The sequence below is a fragment of the Lissotriton vulgaris genome, unplaced genomic scaffold, assembly GCF_964263255.1.
Source record: "Lissotriton vulgaris unplaced genomic scaffold, aLisVul1.2 SCAFFOLD_776, whole genome shotgun sequence".
NCBI classification, from domain to species: Eukaryota; Metazoa; Chordata; class Amphibia; order Caudata; family Salamandridae; genus Lissotriton; species Lissotriton vulgaris.
This window is the reverse complement of record NW_028244253.1, coordinates 892,504-919,898: the sequence shown is the minus strand read 5'-3', so window position 1 is coordinate 919,898 and position 27,395 is coordinate 892,504. Positions and strand designations below refer to the sequence as shown.

At 42.2% G+C, this 27,395-nt stretch overlaps 1 protein-coding gene across 1 annotated transcript in view; it reads left to right on the top strand.

Annotated features, from left to right (window-relative positions):
• The first annotated feature begins 4,305 nt into the window (after positions 1-4,305).
• LOC147668122 (ubiquitin carboxyl-terminal hydrolase 22-like) overlaps positions 4,306-27,395 on the top strand; it is a 71,203-nt gene continuing 48,113 nt past the window's right edge. The window contains exons 1-3 of the mRNA XM_086948768.1: positions 4,306-4,406; positions 4,856-5,014; positions 22,712-22,838. Coding sequence (XP_086804894.1) covers positions 4,306-4,406; positions 4,856-5,014; positions 22,712-22,838 — 387 coding nt within the window. The remainder of the gene's footprint in view (positions 4,407-4,855; positions 5,015-22,711; positions 22,839-27,395) is intronic.

Sequence of the window (27,395 nt, the reverse complement as noted above, 5' to 3'; positions counted from 1 at the left end):
CCAGTCAGTCACATCGACTGCCTCCAATTTTAGATCTTGTATGGAGGCAGTCGGCCAATGGATGATCCACAACTCATTGAAACTGAATGGGGAGAAGACTGAGGTGATGGTGTTTGGAGGAAAGGAGGAGATTTGGTCAGCTGAGTGGTGGCCAGACTCATTGGGAGCTTGTCCTGATCCTACCTCCTCAGCCAAAAATCTTGGTTATGATTGATCCCATCCTCAGTATGTCCTAACAGGTCAACAGGACTGTATCGACCTGTTGGGGTATCATTCGCATACTAAGGAAAATTAGGCACTATCTCTCACTGCAGGCAAGGAAACAACTTGCTGTTGCCCTCCTTGGCTCCCGTCTGGACTACTGCAATGCGCTGTATGCGGGACTGAATAAAAGTCAGCTGCAGCGCTTGCAGGTGGTCCAGAATGCAGCGGCCAGATTTGCCCTGGATCTACCCAGATGTGCCTCTGCTACCTCTGCCAGGAAGCAGATTCACTGGCTTCCTGTTGAGGACCGTATACTCTTTAAGACCCTGTGTGTGGTCTATAAGGCCCTAGCAAAAAACAGCCCTGCTGGAATTGGATCCATTCTGTCTTGTTACAGTCCAGGTAGGAACCTTCGTTCCTCCAACAGACTTCTTCTTTCAGTTCCTCGTATCCGGAAAACTAGATGGGGTGGCAAAGCCTTTTCCAATCTGGCCCCAAAGTGGTGGAACGCTCTCCCACTGGAATTAAGGTCCCTTCCCACTTTACAATCATTTAGAACTGCCTTGAAGACTCGTCTTTTTGTGCGCGCTTACCTGTAGTTGTGCTCTGCCTTTTTGATCTTTTTTGATAGGCGCCTTGACATCTTCGGGTTTAGTTTGCGCAGTATAAATTGCATAATAAATAAATAAATTGACCCAGCGTTAGTAAAGTTTTTAGCTGCTCTTCACCAAGGGCTTTTAGCATCGGTCAGGGTTACTGGGGAGGGGGGTCGCACTAGTCACTTTAGCTCAAGGCGGGGCGTCAGGCAGGGCTGCATCCTGGCGCCCCTCCTTTTTACTCTATATATTAATGCCCTAGATAAAAATTTGGAGGGCGCCTCACTGGATGTTCCACGTATAGGGGGGATCGGCAATACCGGTTCTCCTGTACGCGGACGATGCAGTACTGTTGCCTAGGACGGGCCTTGGGCTCCAGAGGTTACTAGATTTGTTTGGAACATTCATGGGTTCCCTGGATCTCAGGGTCAATAATTCAAAGTCACATGTTATGATTGTGGGTAGACGCCGGAGGGGACATAAACCTAAACGTTTATTTTGTAATGGTATAGAAATTTCCGGGGTATCTGTTTTTACATATCTTGGGGTTTTATTTGACGATAGAGGCACATGGGGCCCTCAGCAGAAGCTAAAGGCTAATGTGGTGGCGAGGTCAACATGTGCCCTTATGGCCTTCGCAAAACGGCTGGGAGCGAGGCCTATGGAGGCACTTTTAAATATATATAAGTCAAAATGCCTGGCCATAGCCTCGTATGGTGCCTCATTATGGGGCTATATACCCCAAGAAAAGATACAGGTGGCCGAGAATAAATTTCTAAGATCCCTCCTGGCAGTCCCCAATTCAACTGCCACTTTCTCTATTCACTTTGAACTGGGGTAGGATTATGTGAGTGATCTACTGAAGGTGGCCCCGTTTACCTAGATTAAGACCTGGCTGAACCAGGAGATCACACTGAACCACCTAATATAGAGAGATTGTATGGCTCTAGAGAGGATAGACAGGGTACCTTGGCTAGTATATATAAATAAAGGCAATGTTTCTGAAACTTGGACGCCCTGAACTTTATTGTTCTCCAGAGCTAATTAAAAAGGAAGCTATAGCCTGGACGAAGAAGAATGCCTTGAGTATGCTGGTCTCAGAACGAGAGGAAAGGAAATTGTTAAAACCCTGTGTCGGAGCAAATTATGCTCCGTTGACGACAATGTCATTAGAACCATATTTAAAAATTGTCACAATCCCGTTCCACCGGCACCTCTTAATTAGGTTTAGGTTTAATTTGATCATCCTTAGGTCATTTTCCAGTGTGGGGTAAACCTGATTCCTCTCCCCCCCCCCCCCCCATGTAGTTGTGATCATTTTTCTTCCAAAAACACGTTGCATTTTATCATGTTTTGTGATCATCATGCTGAACCGAGAAACTTTTTTAAAGCTGTTACTGAGGGAGGCTGGGTTTATACAAGTTATACCCGCATTGACTTATTTGCAACTTTTAAGTAGCTCTCGAGTAATGTTTGGTGTTGCAAATTTTCTGGTAGCAGCTGTACGGAAAAAGGTTAAAAGATCAACTATTTGAAATCCGCACAAATTAATTTGCTTTTTAAATTATCTACAAATTGTTTTAATATTTAACTGGTGAACCTTTTTAACTGTTTTTTTAAATGTGGATATGTGATGTATTTATATGCACAAATGAACAAACTGTCACACATTTGCTTTTATGATTTTAAATAATCGAATAAAGTACTTTTGACTGACTGAAATAATTTATCATTAAATACCTAAAACAATGGCATAGTTATTAAAGAAACTTCTAACATAAAGATTATGTCAAATTACAAAATATTTAAAATACTTACCACTCTATTCTCCTACAAACCTAACAACCTGTGTGGAAATGAAATTGACAGAAAATAACACTTTGAAACGCTACCAAATTAAAAAAACCACTAACAATAATTAAGTATACTTAATATTGAAATAATAACTCATAACACAAACTAACAAAACAACTAAATAATTTAAACCCACATTTATTTACTAAAAGTAAAAAAACCTGCGTAAATTATATTCTTACCTGTGTTCTGCCCTATGATATTTTTACACTATTTGTGTCTGATCATATTTTTCATACAATATTTTGTCCAAAAACACTACGTAGTAGTGCAGCAAGAATGCTATGGGCCTGGGTGCAAGCAGGGAAAATTGTCACTTTGACTGCTGTGGAAGCAGTAAATATAGTAATTATCAGGGTTCATTGGGCCCTCTGCCACTCTACCCGCTGCACCTGTGGTAGCTATGCCCCTGCTACCAGGCTCATATACATTAAATAGAGCCACCAGTTTTTAAGAGTTAAATTGACCCATAGAGCATATATGCTCCATGTTCTCTTCCTGGTTTCAATAGAAGTGTTATGGCATCGCCCATGATGTGTGCGACTCTGTGTTTCTTCGAAGTAGTTGAATTGGTCCCTCAATCACCAAGAGGTATGAGCGGAAGTTTTATTAAGGTAGATGTAAATGAATTTGGGACTTGCACTTTCCCTAATTTAAGGTGTTTCCAATTCCAGACTAAGTATATGTAGTCTCATGCACAATAACCTGCTTCAAAAAACCCATAGCCCTTTTCCAAGTAGACTTATAGCACACTTCTCTAGCGGCAAAGCAGTCGCCCCTTTGATGTGGGATACAGTTCCCATTCCAGGTGTTTGCTGGCAGCCGCCTAGTAATCTTTCCATACATTTGCTGACCATTAGTGCACAACATTTGACTCCAAGACTTACACCCTTGTTGCTCAAGCTTCCCTGTTTAGCTTGTTTGCATAAAGATTTCTTAAGTGCTTTTGGTTCTGAGGTGGTGTGAGACTTGCTATTTTCTTTCATCCCTTTCGTGAATATTGGAGGGAATTCCATGATGGAGATGGAAAATATTTGTGTTCCTAGTTCACCATGCTGGGCATTCTTTCAAAATTCATAAGCCTGATCTGCTGCCATGTGTTCCATAATCATAGCTTGAATCCATTATTAGATAGGTCCTTTCTCTACTTGACCTTCACAAATAACCTACCTACCTGATACCTTAATAGGCATTATGAAGTGATGCAACTTCCAGAGTTCTTGTGTGTCAGAATAGGTTTTGAACTCTTGTACATTTTAAGTGTAGCTACGCTAGTCACTGCTTTCATTTTTGGTTGAAACTCATGGTAACATTGGTGTTTTCAGTCAAACATACTTGAGTGCGATTAATTTGACTGCCAGGATGGAATGGAAAATGTTGTCTAAAATATGATATTGGATGTTTGGATTGCTGGCAAACAGCTCGCTCGGCGACCAGCCATCGATCAGGGTTGTATTCCATACAATTTGTGGTGTGTTTGTTCACCTATTTCACCAGACAGGGACCAGTTCTATCTAAAGCAGACTTTACACTCCCCCCAGTTAAAACAGTTCAATCCACCTTGCCATGCTAAGGCAGGTACCTTCTAAATTGAGCACAAATAACCCTAGACCGGTTCTGTGTTTTGCGTGTTGCCTCCGTTCTAATGGGCATGGCCACACGTGGCTCCCGTATTCAGGCTGCATCTCACGGATTTCTAGTGAGAGTGAAACTGGCCTGGGGCAACCTGCAAGAGGGGACCTGGTGTAGCAGGTGAGAATGGATCGTCTTGTTTGAGCATAACAAAGTCTTATTTGAGTTTGGCTGATCCCTTTCTGGACTGGAATAATGGACAATAAAAGATGGGTTGGAATGTAGATTGATGACCAGCAGCTGAAACTACTGCAAACTTTCCACCAATCCACTTCTTGGTTTCTGAAATTAGCTCCCAGTTGCATGTTTTTCAATTTTTAAACTTGTATTGAGAAGTGTTCAGGGATCCTACACAAGTTAAGAGATAGTCAGCCTTTGAGTTCAAGAAAATACCATGATGATGAACTCTCTTTACAAGTAATTTTTCCTTCCACAATCAAAAAGAACTCCCTTTAAGACCCAAGTGGGGAAACGTAATACATTTTAATATGGACTGTAATTTATTTCTACAAATGCACAATACTTTGATTAATTTATAAAAGTCTACCTTTTATTTTTCTATTTTCCAGTGGTGTTTCCACAACAATAGACCCATTTTGGGACATAAGTTTGGATTTGCCTGGCTCCTCCACCCCGTTCTGGCCCCTGAGCCCGGGGAGCGATGGCAGTGTGGTGAACGGGGAAAGCCATGTAACAGGAACTACTACACTTACAGACTGCCTGAGAAGGTACAGCATCTTGTTTTATTTGTCTAAAGGATATTGTTTCCTACCATATGCTGAAATGAAGGATTAGCAAAATGCATATTTATGTATGTATGTATGTGTGTTCTTATATAGCGCTCAACTTACCCTAGGGCATCTCGGCTCTTGCCTTGGGAACCCGTCCTGGCTTTTCTCTGTGAGATAACCCGTACTGGGCATCCCCAAGGTGAAAGCCAGGCATCCCGCCGCGGGGGCCGTTGTGGAGATTAAGCAAGCTAATGCCCAGAGTTGAAGAGTGTGAACCCGTGATTAGAGTGGGCACCGAAAATTATCGAGTCCGTGGACAATTGGGCTCAAGACTCTGCCGCGTCGGGAATTGAACCTTGGTCCCTGGCCTGACCTCTGCTTCCGGGTATGCATCCTCAAACCAGTGAGCCTCACTTTATTTACTGTAGTTTTACAGGTACAAGAGACAACTACCTACTGAAGCAAATGAATATATTTTGTCAAATCTTAAGTCTTCTTAATGTCATTGGATTTGCCAAGTCTTAAATTTTCAGTGTGCATGCCCATTGTCTGCATACCCATTCTAGTATTGACATTAGTTATAAGCTTCCATTGGCATTACAAATTGAATTTTATTTTTATTATTGAATTGAAGGATGCCCATCCAAACTAAAGTTTTGAGGAAAGACTTTAATTCCATGTCTTTCCAGGGTGCATATCTTTGTGGTTCAGCTGGAAATGATAAGTCTAGAAGAATGGATGACCACTTCATTATTTAAAAAGTTAACCTCTACAACATCCAAATTGCTTGTTGACTGGATGCTACCTCCGGATTCATTTGGTTTGTCATTCCATTGAGATGTTTGTATTCCAAAGGGCCTCCTATTCGTGGATAATTGCAGATGAATAGGGTATTGACAGTCCTGTTTTAAACCGTGTTATCAAACTGCCATCAGGTTAGGTTCTGCAGATATATGGGTAGAATTTTCTTGAAATCATTTGAGGAATATATTCGTACATTTGCAGTTTGTGGATAACATTTGCAATAAAGCTGTTCTGTTTATAGAACACCCTGCCTTGAAATCCTTCTTTTATCACAGCAATGGGAATTGTTTGGTCTTATCTTGGTACACAACAACGATCCTTGTAGAATTTTTCACTTTTTTCATCAATCTAAATAACTAACATATCCACCGCTCAAATTGCTTTCATATTTTCACTATACTAGCTTGCTACTCACTGAAAAAGCACTTTCTTCCGATTTATAGCTATGTGGAAAGGTATACTGGCTATTGATTTTAATAGCCCCTTTGACAAAGAAGACTATTTCAATTTTTTTCTGGTTGTTTTGAGACCTTTTTGCCCTGTACATGTTTGTTGTGGAATGAAGAAAACATGTCAATTCATTTAGATTGCCTTCTATAAAAACGGTAATAGAAAAATGGGGTTGCTGTTCCCCTAAACAATCTTGGTTCCATGTGACGTGACAGTTTTGATAATGTACACCTTATGACAAATGTAATGATTAAATATATCAGATTCTGCCTTGGCATTTTTCTGTGAGCAAGATTGTAATTTTGAACATGCAGATTGCAGTAATGCATGGAATAGTTATGTACTAGGAGACAATTGCATACAGGGTCCCGCTTAATGTGTTAATACTTCTCTTTTTAATTTAAAAGACAACTAATATCTTTGCTCTATCATTCGGTGACTACACTTAACTATTTAATTAGAAACCATTACAAAGCATTGAGTAAACTACACAACATCTGGAAAGTCTTTAAAAAAATTGGTGTGTGCAAATTGCTTTGAGATTGAACATGTATATGTAGGTCTAGCACCTAGGCATTGGACGTAAGCTATAATTTAAAGAAGATGATATACTATCTCAGTGAACTAGCTGTTGTGTGTCCAGGTTCTGTGGTGAATAACAAACTTGGCATGTGTAGCTTGTATGAATAACTACTAAAAGCATTAGTACTGTAATAGTGCTCTCAAGGCAGAGAAAATATTTCACTCGTAACTCGTTCAGTCATTTCTCCCATGTTACACATTCAGCAGTTAAGTCTGTAAATCAATTGAATGCTAGAAAAAATACATTATAACATGGCATGTCTTCACTGTAATAACAGTACATGAAGAGATTTCGTAGGCATCTGCACCATGGTAATGTTTCAGCTCTTTACAAGGGTTTGCTATTTTTATAATGCTTTATACCTCTGATAGGTTAGGAAAGCTCCAATTTGTATCTTGATCTGGAGTCACATTTTGAAGGACATGGTGTTTGTAGATTGGCCTATACCAGAGGAGGCTGGTTAGGCCCATATTTTTTTCTGAGTTTCAAAGTGGTTCCCTTTTTCTCTTATTTTTGCTGGTAAAGAGTTTCTTTGTCTACTGAATAATTTCCCTGGTCTGAGTTGTATTAAAAGTAGACATATACAGGAGGGAAGCCAAACTGAATTACAATGGTCTGGTTCGAGTTTTGGTTGGACGTTTGCTGGAGAGACCATGGTTCTGCTCCGTAAATGGCATAATGTACTATGCATATTGTTTTCAAGGTAACAGACCTGGCTTTTGGGTAGCTAGTATAAATACTGAAGATTTTGAGTTTTGCTACTGATATTGATGTTAAGGAACTGTTTTACATCTGGTGTTTCGATTGGTTGTGGCTTTTTGATAGATCTGTATGATGAGCTTAGATGCCTTTGGTGTATTTTAGAAGAGTTAGCTTTTGTTGGAATCTAATTAAGGGATGGATCGATGTAGGGATTTCATGTATAAGAATAACCTGGTTCTCTTGAGGGATTAGTTAGAGGTTTGAGTCAATCGGCACATCTGAAGAGTGAACTTTGAGTAATGGGAGTGGATAGGAGGAGAGCAAGCTGTTGATGCCACATGACAGTTGATAGGGTTTCCATTACCCACATATTTATATAATGGTTTGTGATGTGTTTAAGTTAATATCTACAGATCCCTTGATCTGCAGCTAAGAAATGCGCAAATCGAGGTTGGAACGGTTTGAAATCTGTTGCGCATGAGTGGAAAGATAGTAGAACCTTGGCACGTGAGAACCTATTTAATTTATTAAAACTTTCATAGGACCTTTGTCTGCAGTAGACACTATTGTGGTGCCATTATTGATAATGTCCTTACAACTTGTCCTTAAAAAGTTTTGAACATAAGAATTCCAGGTTATAGCATTTTAACACTTTATTTAGAATGCAGCATATGGTTTTGGTACCAACATGATTTTTGTAATTTGGTCTACTCCATTATTGTAGTGCTGCATAAAAATCACTAGAATTTAGTGTGCTCACTGAGGCCAGTGAGGAGTTTGTGCTCTTTTAATTTGGCTAAACCCATTAATCAGTTTCTGATATTTGATACAAATCGTCATATTTATAGATATCTGGTTGGTGAAATTCTTACAATCCATGCCTTTCAAGTTCTATATATGATGTCTGAATCAGATTGTCTAGTAGGATACGAACAATGTTCCATCTGACATTTTATAGCATCCTCCGGTTTGTTTGAAAATACCATAATATTTTTTTTTCAGCACAAAAAGGCATAGTTGGGATAACCCAACTGATAAAGGGCTAGAATAATATAAAATATGAATGTGTGACATTACACATGTACATCTTTATTTCATTTCAACTAACCGTCTTTATCATGTCGAGCAGTTATCACTGACTCTATAATATATAATGCAGAAAAACTAACTTTACTGTAAAAAGCAGTTTAGATTGGTCAGTGGAGAAATATTATGGGGTAGGGAGCATTTGCCGGGTGTGTGTATTAATTACTAATGTAAATGTTTGATCTGTAAGTAAGCAAATGGTTCAAGTTTCTGGTTTAGTGCCAAGTACCTCTTTGATTAGTGAGGTAGTGGGTGCCTTATACAAGAGCCTCCCCCTCTCGTGTGACTGTCACACCCAGAATCCCCCTAAAACTATTTTGGTTGGTAAAGGCACATGAGCATGTGACGACAGTTTTCACCGTCACAAGACCATGCTCCGCTTGACATCTGTGTCATAGTGACGTCCGCGCCACCTACATATGCACCACCTCGGCCAGCTGACTTCAGTTATTTTCTTTCTGCGCCAGTCAAACGCTGATCAGTGAATAGAGCTACCCTCTGTCACTTTTTGACAGACTTTTGTAGACTTTTATCAACCCCTTTTTGGTGTGTAGGTTTTTTCCATCATGTCTAGGAAGACTTCTGGGTTAAAACCATGTGGTGCCTTTAACCGTGCCATGTCGGTGACGGACCCACACTTGCTTTGCCTCTGGTGCCTGGAGTGTGACCATGATTCAAAGTCATAGTCCGACTGTCAGGCCATTACTCTGAAGTCTTTGAGGAAGCAGTCCCTAAAGCTACTTGCGACCCTGCAGTTAGCCCAGTGTCACATGTCTCCTAGGAGGTCTTGTTCATGGTCCTGATTGAGAGGATAGTTCACAGCGCTTCTCCCTGAATCCTCCTTAGCAATTGAGTCACATCTATGTTTGGTGTAGGAAGGTTTCAAAGAAGAGAAGGTGCTACATTGTTGATTTCAAATTCCATCTTAAAAATAAATCTGAAAATATGAAGCTCTCATAAGTCCTTGTTTTAGCCAGAGGACCCTGGGCACACAGGAGATGAAGTAATGAAGGTCGTACAGGATACTGGCACTGCCACGTTCACCTCTCCAATTTACCACCTGCCACCATCTGATGTTTCTGTGACCACTTGACACAGACTGGAGTATCTTACTCCTTGATCCTATCTGTCTAGATTCTGCAGAATAACAGTGACCCTGGATAATCGTAATCATCATCATCCTATTACTGTACAGTACTTTTGCAGCCTGTCTTAACCACAATCCTCCAGACAGGAGGCCTCAAATGGCTGTGACTTTTACCGGAAAGGCTAGCTTCATTCTGACTATGTCCATGTTTGCTTGTTTTCTAAATATGACCACCCAGATCGCAAGGCTTTTCTGGAGATAGACCATGACTCATCCAGATACTGGCTTTGACAATGTTATACCTCCTGGTGATGGATTTATTTTTAATCTTTTACTAACCTGCAAGTCATGTGGTCTGTGAGGACCCTCCATTTCTGCACGTCTTGTTCTAGTCATTTGAATAGGGGTAATGTTTCCATGTACTCTTCAGGTAGCATTTTTCCCACTCTCCTGATACTCCTCTTTCCCGCGTCTCTCTAAAAGTCCCTTCAAGACCCAAGGTGTCCTCATGGGAAGGGGTCTGAGGTCAACTGATTTCGTCACAGACCAGGACCACAACAGTATTGCTGCTACTGGTGAGCCAGAGAACATGATTGGGATTTTGTCCATTGAGATTCCAAGACTTGCTGAAAACTAAGACATTTAATTTGCACCTTCGCTCCCTCACAAAAGCCTGTGTGCTACTTGGAGCCACAGGTCATCATACATTTGCAGAACATTTGGTAGACAACTTTTTAACCCACTATCTCCAGCGTGGAAAAGCAGGTCCAATTTCTTGAAGACAAGGGGGGGGGGGGGGGGGGGGGGGGGGGTTACCAATGCAATTGTTTATCACAGGTTATGACAATAGAACAAAAGAAAGCAACCCTGCCTTGTGATATAATGGTCCTAAAGGTAGGATCCAAACAATGTATATGGGGTGATTTATCTAAGAGCCAGCATTGCACATGACAAGAAACGGGTCAATCCAAGTATACTCTAAGAGGATTTCTTAGAATATATATATATATATATATATATATATATATATATATATATATATATATATATATATATATATATATATATATATATATATATATATATATATATATATATATATATATATATATATATATATATATATATATATATATTTTTTTATTTTTTTGTATTCTTTGAATTAATGTAGCAAAAGGTACAAAAATAGATTGCATTTTAAATCCACATAGTATTTTTTAGAACATCAAAAACATACATTGGTGAGGGGAAAGATAAAAGGAAGGAAAATTCATCCTACGTTGTGACCTACCCAGTAACATACCACACTGCATTCATACTCTCATGCTTACTAATTCCAATTCACTCAACCTAATATTCTTTCATTCAACTTTCATTCATTTATATAGTCCTGGTGTGTGCAACACAGAGATGGTAAATTTGTTGCATAAATCAGAATGTTATTCCAGGAGGCAGAAGATATATAAAAGGGTCCTGATGGGTATAGGACAGTATGCCGTATTCCTGTCCTGTCTCCCGTTGCGGTTGGTCGACCCGTGGAGTCGACGGAATCCCAATTAGGGACGATTCACCATCACTTCAAGGAATCTCCGTCTACAGCCACTCGCTCCCCGCCCACATAGCAGCAAATACGGCAGCACAACGCCCCACCTACAACTACTCCCCCGCCGTTCACAGAATTATATCCACTGCACAGCGCTCCGTGAGAACGATCCTAACTGCTCTCCGATAAGCGAGTGAACAATTTATGAACTATTACCGAAAGCTACATTTTTTGTTCCTTGGAATCTTATCAGTTACACACTCCCATTGGAGAACATACTCAAGAATCCTTCAGGACTACAACTTCCAGTATCCAGTTTTAAATGGAATTAGAGAGCGTTATTCTCCTTGTCCTTAGGTCCTCAGGTCCTCTGGCCACGAGTATCTGTGCCCCTAAGACTAGGATTCTAATATAGATTTTATACCTGTTCCCCTCCCAGTAAACAACTCCTAGCCCTGACGAAGGTGTGACCCCACTGGCCTGTCACCGAAACGAGCGTCGGCTTGTGTTTCCAGGAATACGGCATACTGTCCTATACCCATCAGGACCCTTTTATATATCTTCTGCCTCCTGGAATAACGTTCTGATTTATGCAACAAATTTACCATCTCTGTGTTGCACACACCAGGACTATATAAATGAATGAAAGTTGAATGAAAGAATATTAGGTTGAGTGAATTGGAATTAGTAAGCATGAGAGTATGAATGCAGTGTGGTATGTTACTGGGTAGGTCACAACGTAGGATGAATTTTCCTTTCTTTTATCTTTCCCCTCACCAATGTATGTTTTTGATGTTCTAAAAAATGCTATGTGGATTTAAAATGCAATCTATTTTTGTACCTTTTGCTACATTAATTCAAAGAATACAAAAAAATAAAAATATATATATTCTAAGAAATCCTCTTCGAGTATACTTGGATTGACCCGTTTCTTGTCATGTGCAATGCTGGCTCTTAGATAAATCTCCCCATTGTTTGGATCCTACCTTTAGGACCATTATATCACAAGGCAGGGTTGCTTTCTTTTGTTCTATTGTCAGTTTTTTCCCCCCTACAGCCTGCCCACATCCTTAAAACCCATTGGGGAACCCCCTTCTTTCACTAACTATTTATCACAGGTTATGCCAGTATGTTTTATCATGGCAAGATCTAGATTACACTTGTGGTCTATATTTGAGCGTTATACCTACTAGTTGTCCAGACAATTCAAGGAATATATATTCATGCTTAGACCTTGGTAAAAAAGGTGGTTAGAAGTTGCATGAGATTTAGATTCTCATAAAGACTGCTGCATTATTGAGGAACAGCAGTATCTGGTGTCTTCCACTGAAGAAAGGAGAACAGGAACGAAAAGTACCTGTTGTCCAATTGCAAAACATCTTTCTGATATCTTAAATTATGAGGCACTCCAACTATATCAAATATGCACATCACAACCGAATCACAGTGTGTCATCCTAGCAGAACATGCCATTTCTCCTTCTAATCAGCCAAGGTTCTTCAGTTGTTCAAAGCAAGAGCCAATTTTCACTAAAATTGTATGACCAGCTCTGCCTCTTACCTTACCTGGTCATCCTTGAGGTGAAGCTTCATGGAGAAAATCAAATCTGTCCCATCAGTCTCCACATCAGCCAGAAATTCCAATAAATCTCATGAAGTAAATTAACTTTTAGTAGTTTTGTAAAATAAGGAGCATGTGGCCTTGCACCAGTTTTGCATTTTGAATTTAAGAGAACAGATTCCAAGCAAAGGCATAGAGGGAAGTAAGACGCAAACCCAATGCAATGTTAACAAATTCATGTTCAGGATTACTATATCACAACGCTTGTGTGCCTTTATTATTACATAAAAGAATGCCTTAAAAGTTAATTTTTTACGATTTTCCTACTTGGAACTAGTTCAGATCTAATTTTAAGCTGTGGATAAGGGCACTCCATAGTTTAGACCCTGTGTGCCTATAGACCTACCGTCATGTATTTGTTATTTGATGGTACATTTCTGGATTGGGTGCAGGTTATTTGATTGAAGTTGCTAGCCTTCTGGATGATGAAAATAGTTTTTAAATGCGATTCACGATTTCACAGTTTGGCTGCATGATTGTGAAGTCTTTGAAGTCTGCATATGACCGGTTTCGTAGCTGTGAGTAGACCAAGTGACAGAAATCCAGATGTTCCTAACCTATAGCATTTTTGTTACACTTTATGATTAGATTGCAATAGTGGAAATATTAGTGGAAAGACCAACCTGAGCAAAGACAATTTATTGTCTTTAAGAGATCTGTATCAACGATTTCCCATGGATTCCTTACATTTTTGTTGGACGGTATAGATCCCATGTACTTCGGCCATTCATAGTTATACCTGCTCTGTTATTCCACCTCCTAACACACCACTCATGTTGGAATTGCTCTTCCATCATTATCATTGGATTTCAATACAGTACAACCTTTGGTTGGTGTCGGTGGTAGGCAAAGGCATTGCAGTACAACTCCAACAATTGCAACTGTCAAAACTACCTCCGCTTCTTACAAAAGAGTGTCCGGCTCTATTGAAGTATATAGGTGGGCTTCTCTGAATAAGACCTAAAGAGCAGAGTTTTCTGCCCAAGGTGAAGCAGGACTATTGAGGCTATTATTTTTAAGTCCAAAAGGAAGAGACCCCAAGAATCCTGACCTTAGTTTTTAACCATGCCAAGCGGTTGATTGTCTTTGCAGCTGCAACAATCATTGCTTTTCTGATGGTTACTTCTCACCGCGAATTCCCCCCAGGCGTCAGAGTGGATCCCGAGATTTTTCTCCACATTGTTTGTGTGCCAGGGGGTGGCATGGTGTGACTCTGCATCAGCTTTGTCCTGTTTACCTTGGAGACTCCTAGAAGCACTACCCCTGCTCACTGACATCAATTTCTTTATTTCTGAACCTTCGAACACCAATCTGGAGCTTGCTCCTAGGCTTTCATCTTGTCTTCTGACAATTCTATTCACCTACATTTCCTTTTCCAGTGTTCAGGGGACATGTTTCCAGCAAAATCTACTGAGTTTAAGCCTTGTATGGACTGCCACAAACATGTCCACAAAAAGCCTTTGCTCTCTCACACAAAATAAGCAGTTATGCTATTGACCCAGTTCCTGCGAGAGAGAAGGAGCATGGGGAAAATCAGAATCTAATAATTAGCTTTTTAATTCCACCTGGACCGATAAAGGATCTGGCATTGATGTCCGCTAAGGGTGAAGCAGAGGCGCTCGGAGGAACGCTGTTTGAGAGAACTTGATGGCACCATGCCATTTCTTATTGACCCAGTAAGCTGCGCAGGTGTGTTTGGACAGGGGTGGGGGTGGGGGGTGATGTGGCATATTAGGACGGGCCATAGGTTCCTGAAATCTAGAACTTCCCACCCCTATTTACAAACCTCTACACAAGGGAGCGAAATGGAGGGGAACCTAGGGAAGAGGATGTACCCTAACGGCTAGGGCGGTCAACCTTAAATCTTGGGACCCAGGTAGAGTTTTGGCAATGACGCTCAACATCCTGTGATTCTGAGCAATTCACTTAATCTCCCAGTGCCTAACAAAAATGAATTTGTCCTTATGTAAAACAACTGATGCTCATGTAAAGCGCTCCGATACCTTCGGGTCAAGTTCGCACTATATAAAACTCCGGTGGGGGAAAAAAGACCCTGGGAATCGAAAGCGATGACAGCAGGAGAGTTGTGCTGAAGCCATAGCAGAGGAGAAGGCTGATGCAGGGAACAATTGAATCAAGCTCCACTTAACATTTTAGAGTGCAGGAGGCCTGTGGAAAATGATCCAGATGGTTAGCCCTGGCCATCAGGAGCATAGATCTTAAAAATCAGCCCTACGGGCCGGAGTTATGCCACTTTGAAGATTTGCTGTTTTAAAACGAAAAATGGAGTGTGTGGCACAATTCTATTTTTAAAGGTTCCAGGGTGGGCAAGGGCCCGGGGTTCAACAGATCTTCATTCTTTTCATTATCTTTGGGAGGAGATGTGCGTGGTATCACCTCCCTGAGTCAAACTTTGGCTGTGGTGACTCCATCCACTGGGGCCCCTTGCAAGACTGCCCTGAGGACCCATCCCTCAGACCGAGCTAAAAGGCCTGGAGCTGAGGAGCCTTCTGCCTGTGTCTGGGGTGGAGCAGACCACGCCAACCTTTTGTTCCCCTGCCTGCATCTGGGCAGTGGAGAGTGCTAGGTTCCCACACATGGGCGAGAGCAGAAGCAACATTTGCGCTTGCATCAACTTGGAAGCAGCAGAAGAAAGGCACATCGACCTCCGGTCTAGCAGGCCCGCTGGGGCGCACCTGCAGCTGCCAACAACTACCCACTGCTTGTTGGTTACGTGGGTGAGGCTGGTGCACCCAAAGCTAAAACGAGAAGAAAGCAAAAAACAATTGTGGCTTCCTGGTTCAGGAATGCACTTATAGAATAGGCACGCTCTCAGGCTGCAGTGCCCCATAATACCCCAGGGGTGAGGGCCTTTTGTGGATGATGCATCCAGGTGCTGCAATGATGATTAGCTTCTTGTGGACTTAATAGAGGCCATGGTCTGGACACTGTTCCTGATAATGGGTTGAGTTCACCCACGGCCTATCAACAGAAGAATCTGCCTCTTTCACTGTAGTCATCCAGCAAGCAGTTGAAGTTATTCATTTCCAGCTATCATCTATTGAGGTGAAAACAGACACACTGACAGAGGTTCTAGAGCCTGGGCAGACTTCCACTAAGCCACTCCTCTCATTCAGCAAGTTCTAACTTACTCATTCATGAGCACTTGGCCCACAACTTTCTATTCCTAGCTGGTAATAGGCAATACGCTGTGACCATTTGGATGAACCCAAAGTCGTTCTCTTGGACTACTCCTGATAGGTAGTCGAAACGCATAGCGGCTTTTGGGAAACAGCTTTCCTCTCCCAATTTTACCCTTCGTTGAGTCAATGCGAGCTGCCTCTTGTTATATATCGTCTGCAGAATCATGAGGGCAGTCCCCGATCAATTTCCCTCCAACCAGGCACAGAACATTCAGAATGGTAAAGACACAGTAAAATATGCCATCCTTTCTGTTCTTGCCACTTCGGAATTTTTAGGGAGAGCAGTTTGTATCCCTGTCGGGGCTTTGGCACCATGCATGGATCACATCCACAGGTTTTTCGAGTGATGTCCAAGCGTCCTGGAATTTCTGGGCATGAGCATGTGTCCTCTGATCAGGCAACAGCTTTTGGGTGGGGGGGTGGGGGGGGTTCCTCTGGCACAGCAGCAAAACAGGATCCTGCACAAACCACACCTCCATATGAGGCCGACTGAGCATCGACAGTTGACTGATTTTGACCTCCTCTCATATCCCTCTAACCTCCCCATACCACCCCCCCCCCCCCCCCCCCTCCTTAAAAAAAAGTTGTGGATGTCATTATGGCTGTCAGGCTACAAATTCTATTTTCACTAGACGCTGCAATACGTTTGTCACCTAGTGTGTTTCTGCAATGCAGACCCATTGCAAGCAAATTTATCAGATGTTTTGTGCTCCCTTGGGGTGGTTCCAGGAGGGGTATTTGTTGGCTATTTAGGCCTTTTCTGTTGCCAGACCAACCATCCTTGTTCAAATCCCAAGTTGTTATGCGTTTCCTTGAAGGTTTGTGTCCTATATTCCCACCCAAACCTTTTGTGATGGGGCAGTGGGACCTTACTTTGGCTCTGAGTTCCCTGCGTACCTCATTTGAGCCGATGAACAGCTGTCCTTTGCGCCTCCTCCATCTCAAAACAGTCTTTCTCGTTTAATGACTTCAGCGCGTTGTGTGAATGAACTGCAAGCTCTATCTGTTGGGTTGTATGATGGAACAACGCAGGGAAATACTCTGCATGCCTTGACCACACATTTTTCACCCCGCATTGTTTTTTTTACACATATGCTTTTACAATTTATACCTTTACCACGCATTATTTATATGTGTATGTATGGATGTGTGTGTGTGTGTATATGTATTTGTATGTGTATATATATGTTTGTGTGTGTGTGTGTATATATATATATATATATATATATATATATATGTATACACACACACATTGTATTTGTGGGGGGAGACACACCCACATCCCTGAACTAACTTAAATGTGTGGTAAAGGCATACCTTGTAAAAGCATATACATTCTAAAACCATGCATGGTAAATGTACAATATGGTAAAAACCTCCTTGTAAAGGGTGTTTCCCGTCTGTTCATCTTTCATGCAACTTTTTTCCTGGACAAACTGGTATTGAGGACCAGAGCAGCCTCATTCCTCTACAGATGAGACTACAACACTTGAACACCAAAAGAGCCTTGAGTTTTTACATCAACCTTATCATGGACAATTAGGTGTCAAGTCAAACAAGCTTTATTCGACGATTGTCATGAAAGCATATTCCATATATAAAAATACATGCATAAAATAAATAGAACTAAGTTAAAATTTCAGATCATAAAATTCATAAAATACAATCAATTCATTATCATTACAAGTATGGGCGATACTATTGCACAATAGTTTAGCAAAGAAACTTGGCCTACATAATTCTGATTATTCTTTCAACAATGGGCTCTAATTGACCATGCCCAGCCTAAACATTTCGCCACCGCTATATACACAGTCATGTTTGGGCAGGTACGAATAATCCGAATTGCAACTAGTCCGCTACTAGTGCCCAGTAGCCTACACATCAGGCGTAGCCACTTCCGGCGGGGCACCGCGTACACTGGGCACTCAAACAGGAGATGGCCAATGGTTTCAGGGATATCCAGACAAGCTGGACAGGCAACCTTACCCCCGCTAGTCCACCTATTAGAAAACGCCCTTACTGGTAAGCTTCCTACTCTTAATTGGAAGTAGAGCTTACGGTCAAGGGGCTTCGTGATGGTATCCTAAAATTCCTCAAGTTTAGGCCACTCTTAATTTCCAAGAACAGACCAGTAAGAGAGTGGGAAGGAGTGCTACTAAAGGCTTTTAAGGCCACACGGTTCCAATACAGGTTCTTGAGTACCTTCTTTGGTGGCAACCTGGCATTTGATGGATCTTCCCACAGTTCCCCTAGGCCTAAATCAGAAAGAACACTCCGAATATGTCCTAGCCACTTGATTTTCCGTGAACCATCACTTTTAATTACATTTATCAACCCCCTGGTGTATGTATCCAGTTCAGGCGTAGTCCAAATCCGCCTCAATATAAAATTGGGCGCAAGGAAGCAATTAGAGCTATTGGCGATAGGCCCAGATCATAAAATAGGGGGCTCAGTGGGGTGCTCTGGGGTAGCTTTATTAATTTCCTAAGAAATTAATTTTCTGAAGGTAATACCCCCCTCAAATTCTCGTTTCCCGACAATTCTACACCATACAAAGTGGAACTAACTACTTTGCCATTATAAACCGATACCACTGGAGTTATCGGCTTAGCCAAGGACCTGGAGTGTTCTAGGCTCAAAGCTCCAGAGAACTGGCGATGCTTCAAAGAGACCAGCTCAATCTGCTGCCTCCAGGATAAATCCTGTTGGATGCAGACACCCAGGTAGCTAAATGCCTGTACCTTCTCCAGAGGACCATTGCTCATTCGTACAGTACCCTTATATGTATTAGGTGCATTAAAAGACATGTACTTTGATTTAAGAACATTAACCTCCAGACCACGGGCAACGCAGAAATCTTCAAAAATTAACATAGCCTTCTGCAACCCGCTCGGGGTTTTTGATACTATAAGACAATCGTCTGCAAACATTAAAATAGGGATTTTAACTCCTGCAAGGATAGGTGCATCAAAATTAGAACCAATTAGAATTTTGGCAACATCGTTTATATACAGGGAAAATAGTGTTGGCGCCAGGACGCAACCTTGGCGAACACCTGTTTCTACTGGGAACTGGGATGTGACATTGCCAGGACTACCCCACCTAATCTGAGCAAAATTCTCCTGATGGAGTTTTTTGATTAGTGACAAAATGTCCCCTGGCATACCCATGTCATTAAGCACTTTCCACAGAGTTGAGCGTGGGACCAAATTGAATGCTGCTCTTAAATCTATGAATGCAGCATATAGGCTGCCACGTCCAATTAACACAGTCTTCCAGTACAACATTGCAAAATGCAAAACCTGGTCGACCGTGCTGATGGAACTTCTAAAACCAGCCTGTAAGTGGGACAAAATGCTATAGTCCCGTTCCCAAGCCTGGACTTTATTTAAAATCAGCCTACCAATGATTTTCTGAGTGGTGTCGATCAGGCTGATAGGACGATAGTTTCCAGGCTGGGATTTATCACCTTTCTTATAAACTGGGATGATTTCAGCCCCATTTCATGAATGGGGGATGGGCGCTCCCCTAGCAACCGCGTTCGCGAAGAGTAGTATATAGGGGCCCCAGGAGGCTTTGTCTTGTAGAAATAGATCAGCTGGGATCCCGTCAATTCCTGGAGCTCTACCAGGAACAACGACATCTAGAGCCAGCTGGACATCCCCCTAGGTGAAGGGGTATTCCAAAAAGGGGGCGCCTCCTTGGGCGAGTCTTGGTCATCACCCAGCGCAAACTGTGGTTTGAAATGGGATACCCTTTTATCCTGTGCAACCCAGTTCTGTGGCTTGTCAGAGCGTCCATCCACACCCCATTTGTAGACATTCCAGAACTTTCTCGGGTCTTTGTGACGTCCTGCTTCTTTCCGGTCCTGCCACCTCTGTTAGTCCCATAGACGCTTTGATTTAAAGACGGCGGATTTGTTCCCCGCCCTTGCAATGCGCGTGTTCACACTTGAGCCACTTTTAATGGCTCTACCTAATTCCAAGCGAGCCTGCCTACATTCCCCTTAATACCAGCATGGCGGGTGGGGAATACAAGTGCCACTTTGTTTACAAGGCTTAACAAATAAAGTTCTCAGTTCCTTAAAAAAAGCCTCATAAATCTTGGTTCCACTTTCTATGTTGACAATCAAACAATCCTCGCTCAATAAACCCAATTAGGTGTATTAGTAACGCTGTATCGTTTATAAACACAAATTTAGAACAAATTGGAAACATTTTGACTGCATTAACTGACATTTAAGTGCTCATTTGAAAAAAGTCCAATAGGAGCAACCCACCCATTCATCATTCAGAGGGTAATAAATTGATACCATTTTGTAGGATAATATTCTTACAGAGCCCCTCAAAAACTGTAAAAACGTGTGCAAAATGCTGTATAAAAGCACATACTATTAATATTGATTTTCTTTTATACTGAAGGCACCTTCACAAGAAATAATTTAGAGCTTAATAACAGTACATAAGAAGCCATAAGAAGCCAGAATGGATGTTTTCATGAAACTGAAATGTGGATAAAACAGACAGGGAGACATGAATTATGCTGTGGGTCAAAGCATCAGCATATCCTTTGTAGTTGGAAGCCCTCTGGCATTTCCCAGTATGGAAGCCGATAAACTACACTCCAGATCAGTGGAATTAGGCGTCAAAGGAGGATCAGATTATGCCCACAGTTACTTTCATCATGCAGCAAGAAGTGACTTCTATATCGGTGTTTCTTTGCTTTTTGGCATTTGTAAACAATATTACTGTCTTGGTAAAAGGGTTGCCTCATTAGTACATGTCAACACCAGTTGCTGTAATGGTAACTGAAATTGACAATTGAACCTAGTTTGCATGCTAATCTTTAAAATTGCAGAGAAGACCTGGGTGACTTTCTCACACGTTTAAAGAGGCAGCAGTACTAACACAGATAGTTGCACTCCCAGAATGGAGCAGATTGTTCTCAATACTTTCCATATTACTAAATCCTCATGTCCCAAGTATCCTGTGGTGGAGGCAAATTTTAGATGCGTAACTCAAATTCATTGAATTATATTGTGACCAGATTAGAGGCGGTTTCAAGCTAATCAGTCAGTTTAGCACCCAAAACATTTCTATTACGATGAATCTTAATCCTTTTAGAATGACTGGGTTATCCCACCCCTGGCTTATGCCAACATCATAACTTCTGGGGTTGGGCAATCCTTGCACAACCCACTTAAGGCTATCTTGCTCACCACTGCCAGATTCTGGTCTCCGATAAGAAAATTCTGCATTTTCACTGCAGTCCTCTCCCGTTCACAAAGGTTGCTAATTAAAGCTAAAGTTCAATTTAAAATCCGATACCTAGTCTACAATTCCCTTCTGAATTACCTGTCATATTTAGCCAATGTATTCTACTTGAAAAAAAACTGGAAGGCAGAAAATCTGTGTTCGGCCCAAGCTGAACACCAATGTGTTTTAGGAGTGGCTACAGCTTTGTGGTATAGAACTCATTGCTGAATATTTAAGTACCACTTGTCCTCCTAGGATGATTAGATAACTCTTAAAATAACACACATTCTGGTTGTAATGAAATTAAGTATGTCTTTGTTTATACTTGTCTAAGTCCTTACCTTCTCGGACTGTATGTATTGTTTGGGGCTAATAGATCTATTTAGCACTTCGTGCAGGGCTGTATAAAGCTTAAGTAAATCCCACCACTAAAAAAAGGAAAACAAAGCATATATTCTCGTAACTTCTGCAATGGGGGTCTGAAAGATTCAAACAGTTTGGCCCTAAGAAAATGCTATTTTTTTTTTTTTAGAAAAGGTGGCATTCAAGGCATACCGACGTAATTTGCTCATTCATTATTACCATGTTCATGTTCGCATGGGAATGTGCCTTTTTTTTTTATCTTGGGCTTAAACAGTTGCAGAGTTCATATCTTACAATAGCTGCGTGTTGACAGTAAGAGAGATCTGAATTTTATGACATCACTGGAAATGTTGCCACATTTTTTCTAAAGCGTGACTGTTTCCTAAATTTGCATGCAACCTACTCGGCCTCACCTCTGTAAAAGCACAGTGAGCTGCTATTGGATTTTGTTAAGACTTTAAGAAGGCCATGAAAGGGTGTCTCGTAGATTGTTTTGCCTAAACTTTACCTGCAAATATGTGGCAGGTAAAACCTACTAGAATGTGATTGTCGGGGGAAACAAATCTCATATTGGAGATCATTACTTAAAATAACCACCATCATGTTTTTTGTGGTAAGGCAGAGTCCCTCCAGTCATTGTTTTGTAGAAAAGTAAATAGTTTTGCCATTTCGTTTTTCTTTAGATGGAGCTAAAATAGCTACGAGGCGATGCTAGCTTTTCCAGATAATGCTTGATAATGTCTTAGTTTTGAGATTGTAAGAATGTATGTTGGTTGAATAAAGCTTAAAGTGCTTTGGCTGTAGATGTTCTAAATTAAAACACTTGTGACAGTTTAGTCTCTGATTAAAAACGTTGTCCATTACTTTACACTTCACTTTGTGTTGAGACTCTCACACCAACTTAGTAAGTTGCTTCATGCTGTCAGTTTAACTTTTTTGGGGACTCAACAGCCAAATCTACTATGTGCCAGTAAACTCACTCTTCTTTATTTCAGGTTTACACGACCCGAGCATTTAGGAAGCAGTGCCAAAATCAAATGTAGCGGTTGCCACAGTTACCAGGAATCTACCAAACAGCTTACAATGAAGAAATTACCAATTGTAGCCTGTTTTCATCTCAAAGTAAGATGTTGCCATGAACTTCTGGATCTGTTATTTAGTGTTCACCTTTCAAAAGTAAACAGAAAAGTGTATTTAGCTTTTATCCATTTCAGTTCCTATAAAAGGGGACTATAACAATTTAGAACAGCATAGGTCTTCGTTTCTTTTAGAAGTCCAAATCTGGCTCAGGGTGCTTGACCTCCTCACTGGCTGGCTGACCACAGCATACCTGTTGGTTCCTAAGTCTTGTTTGCCCTGCAGTGGTTATTGAATTTCAGGACAACATTCATGTCTCCCTCATACAAGCATTTTAATCCTTTTATCACATGGGCAGTTTCTCATCTGCTTCATTTGCTGCAAGGTTTCTCAGGTTGTCCATTAAGTCTTCAAGAATTGCTGATTCTTCTGGACTCATTTTCGCAGTTTATGATCTCCCCAATATTGCTGGGAATGTCTTGGTGCCCAGAATTATGTGCACTGATGTCACTGGTGCTTCTATATATTCAGACCCAACTTATGTAGATAAATTGAGAACTCTTCACTTCAGAAGAAAAAAGGTAAGTCTTTGTTTTTAAAGTTTTAATTTCAGATCTTTTTCTCTTGCCCAACAAAGCAGCTGTATCAGGAAAATGTTTGTGAGCAGCTTCTTCTGGCCTGCTTTCAAGGTTTCACACGGAGTTTCGGTCTAAAAGCTAAGTATTAACCCAGAGTGAGCTCAAGCTGCATGGGTGGCCTAACCTTAGTTTCCCCAAGTTGCCAAATTATCCCATAGTTCAAGACAGACAGTTCTGGAGTCCTTTCTAGGTGTCTGATCTCTTGCATAGACTCTTCCTGAGGGACGTAGGAGTCTTTCTCCTAGACCAAAGTGGGCAAGCCAGACAGGTTGCTAACTCTAGTGGTTCAAAGAAGCTGTGTTTTGCATGGATTGTACCTCTGTCACTTCAAGGTGGAACACATAGCCTCCAATACACCTCCTGCTAGTTACTTTGAAACATACTCTCTTGCCTCCTACCCCCGCCTGTTACTTTAGACCATCACAGCCAAATGTTTGTTGATAATTCTAAAGTGCCAGGCTACGTCACAATGATGTACCTTTTCTAGGAAGCAGGACCCATGTTCAGAGTTCTCTGGCTGCGCTATGAACTGCTTAGAATAATTTGGAGCTTCCTGAATTAATGCTGAGCACTTTGCTTCCTTCAGTGTCAAAAACCTTTTGACAGCCACTGTCCAGTTTGGCTTCTTTGGCATCTTCTTGGAGGTCAGTTCTGTGAGGCGTGCCACAATGGTACCATACCCCTTAACAAACCACCTATAGTACCCATTCAAGCCAAGGAATGCCCTGACTCTAGTCTGGATGGTTGTGGCTACCCAGTCCATAATTGTTTGGAACTTGGGTTGTAAGGGTTGAACTTGGCCTCCACCTACAAGGTGGCCCAAGTATTCAGCAGAGCCTGCCCTATCTAGCCCTTGCTTGCCTTGATAGTGAGGCCTGGACCTTTCCGGGGTAGATCAGGTGATCCTCCCAAGTGGAGCTATAGACCACAATATAATCTAGATATGCAAAAAAGCATCCAACCCAGCAAGGGCTTTGTATACCAACCTTTGGAAGGTGGCAGGGGCATTCTTTAGTCCAACTGGCATTACTGTAAATTTAGAATGTCCATCTGGGGTCAAGAATGATGATTTTTCTTTTGCTCCAGGGGTCAGACCAATCTGCCATTACCCTGATGTTAAATCAAAAGTACTGAGAAACCTGGCTGCCCCCAACCTGTCATTAAGTTAATCTGCCCTTGGGATAAGGTGTGCATATGTCATAGTGACAGCATTGAGACTTCTATAGTCCACACAAAACATCAGATTTGCTTTACCACCCTTGGAATGAGGCTTGGGTACTAAGACCACTGGGCTGGCCGAGGAAATCTCAGGGGGCTCAATCACCCCTACCATCAGCATCTTGCTGACTTCAACCCTGATGCTTTCCTTCACTTGGTTAGACAGTATGCATATCAAAAATAAAATATACAGACAATCCTCACTGTCCACATCATGGTTACACCAACTAGTCTTGCCAGGGGTGGGAGAAAAGAGCTCAGCATACTTCTCCCGGGCAAGCCTGCAGTCCGCTTGCTGTGGAGCAGAGAGGGTGTCTGAGAAGACCACTCCATCAACTGACCCATCTTTCGGACTGTGTGAGAGCAGGTCAGGGAGAGGTCCCCTCTCTTCTTCTTGATCCTCACCAGTGACCGTCAGCACGGCCACATTTGCCCTATCATAAAAAGGCTTTAGGCTGTTCACATGGACGATCCTGTGACCACTCCTGCTAGTGGCTAGGTCAACTAAGTTGGTGAATTGACCTTTCAAGGATAGGTTAAGAACCACTTAATGTGTCCTGGGGTGCCCTGGGAGTCACAGGCTCTAGTACCCCCAACTTCTGCCCTGGTTGGAACTCTACCACTGGAGCATTTTGGTCATACCAAAGCTTCTGGAGCTCTTTGCTAGCCTCAAGGTTTTTGGATGCTTTCTTCGTGTACTCTGCCATACTTGAATGTAGGCCAAGGACATAATCCACAATGTCTAGGTTAGGCTCTTTGATATGCTTCTCCCAGCCTTCCTTTACTAGACGCAAAGGTCCCCACACAGGATGTTCAAACAGAAGTTCAAAGGGACTGAAGCCCACTCCCTTCTGTGGCACTTCTCTGTAGGTGAAAAGCAGGCATGGCAAAAGTAGATCCGATCTCCTTTTGAGTTTTTCAGGGGGTCTCATGATCATGCCGTCCATGGTTTTGTTAAATCTCTCAACTAAACCATTGGTTTGTGGATGATATGGGGTAGGGAACTTGTGAGGCACACCACACTCATTCCACATGGACCTACGGTAACCAGACATGAAGTTTCTAACTCTGTCTGACACCACCTCCTTAAAAAAATACACTCTTGTAAAGATACTTAAGAGGGCCCGTCAACTATAGGATCTGTGACAGTCCTACGTGGAATAGCTTCAGGGTACTGGGTGGAGTGATCCACTGCCACCAGTATGAATCTGTTCCCTGATTCTGTTGGGGGGGTAAAAGAGGCCAACAACTTCAACCCCTACTCTTTCAAATGGAACCCCAACCACTTGAAGTGGATATTTAGGGGCCTTATTGTGAATACCTGTCTTGCCACTGGCATGACCGGTAACACAGCGGTTCGAAAATTCCTTTACCTTCTGGGACATACCTGGCCGGTAAAAGTGGGTGGCTAACCTACTCCAAGTTTTGGTCTGGCCAAGATACCTGTCTAAGGGGATGTCATGAGCTAGAGAAAGTAAGAACTCTGTATACTGCTGAGCCACTGCCACTCTCCTAATGGCACGAGGTTTGGGGTGTCTGGCATCAGTGTACAGAAGTCCTTTTCCCCAATAGGTTCTGTACGAGCCACTGACCTCTCCCTTTTCCTGGTCAGCAGTTTGCTTTCTCAGACTTTTGAGGGTGGGACAGATCCTCTGTCCCTGGCGCAGATCTTCTCTAGAGGGTCCCCCTGGACCTAGGAACTCATGTAAGGCCCAAGTTCCTGGGGCTCAGTTCCCTCTGGGGCTGACCAGTCGTCTCCCTGAAGAGACGGGACCTGTGCTTGTGTCTGACTTTAAGTTGGTTTCTCAGACTTCTTGCCCTTTCTCTTGGAGGACTGTCCCATTGTTCCCGTCTCCAACTCCTCTTTTTCACCTTGACCTTTGCTTTGTGCTCTGCTTTTCTTGCACACCCATTCAGGTATTCCAAGCATGGCTGCATGGGACTTCAGCTCAAGCTGCTGGCTCAAGATCATTTTCAAGCAGACAGGCTACAGGAATTGCAGAGCTTACGGCCGCCTTCTTTTGGTAACCAATCCCTCCCCATTCTACAGCCACCTTTGCCATGGAATGGAACTTAGTCTGGTTGTTGGCACTGATGACTGGATAGGTTTCTCCAGTCACGTACTGCTCTGAGGACACTTGCACCTGTATCCCTCAGTATTTCCACTCTGACCCAATTGATATGTGGCTGTTGTGTTTCTCCCGGTTACTGAACTAGACTTCCAGAGCAGCTACATCCACCCTGCACTCCGAGACTTAATTGGATTCAATGTGCTCTCTAACATGGTCAGCGCACACCAAGGATCCCATCTGGAGACTTGCTACTGCACCAGGAACTGCAGGTGCACCAGGGGAACCTTTTTAGGGACAGCTGGGGTCTCCAGTTTGGTGCCCGTTGGCGTTGCTATCATAGCACCAAGCCTTCTTGAGATCTGTTTTTACCCTGGTACCCTCCCTTGGACCGTGTTGTCTCTGTTCCCTCCCACCTGTACTTGTGTTGGTGGGCTTTTAGAGGACTTTTTTTTATCTTTTGGCTGCCCTCTTTCCCTTGGGTTACCCCCTCCATAAGACCTTTTGGACACCCTAGTCTTGACCCAGTGGTCAGCTTATTTTCCCAATTCTTGGGGAGAGACTGGACCTAGGTCCACCAGATACTGATACCATTTTTTGGAAACAGTTACTTAACAGATGCTCTTTCATAATTTAACTATCAAGGCCATCATAGTCTTGCACCTGGTTACCTTTCA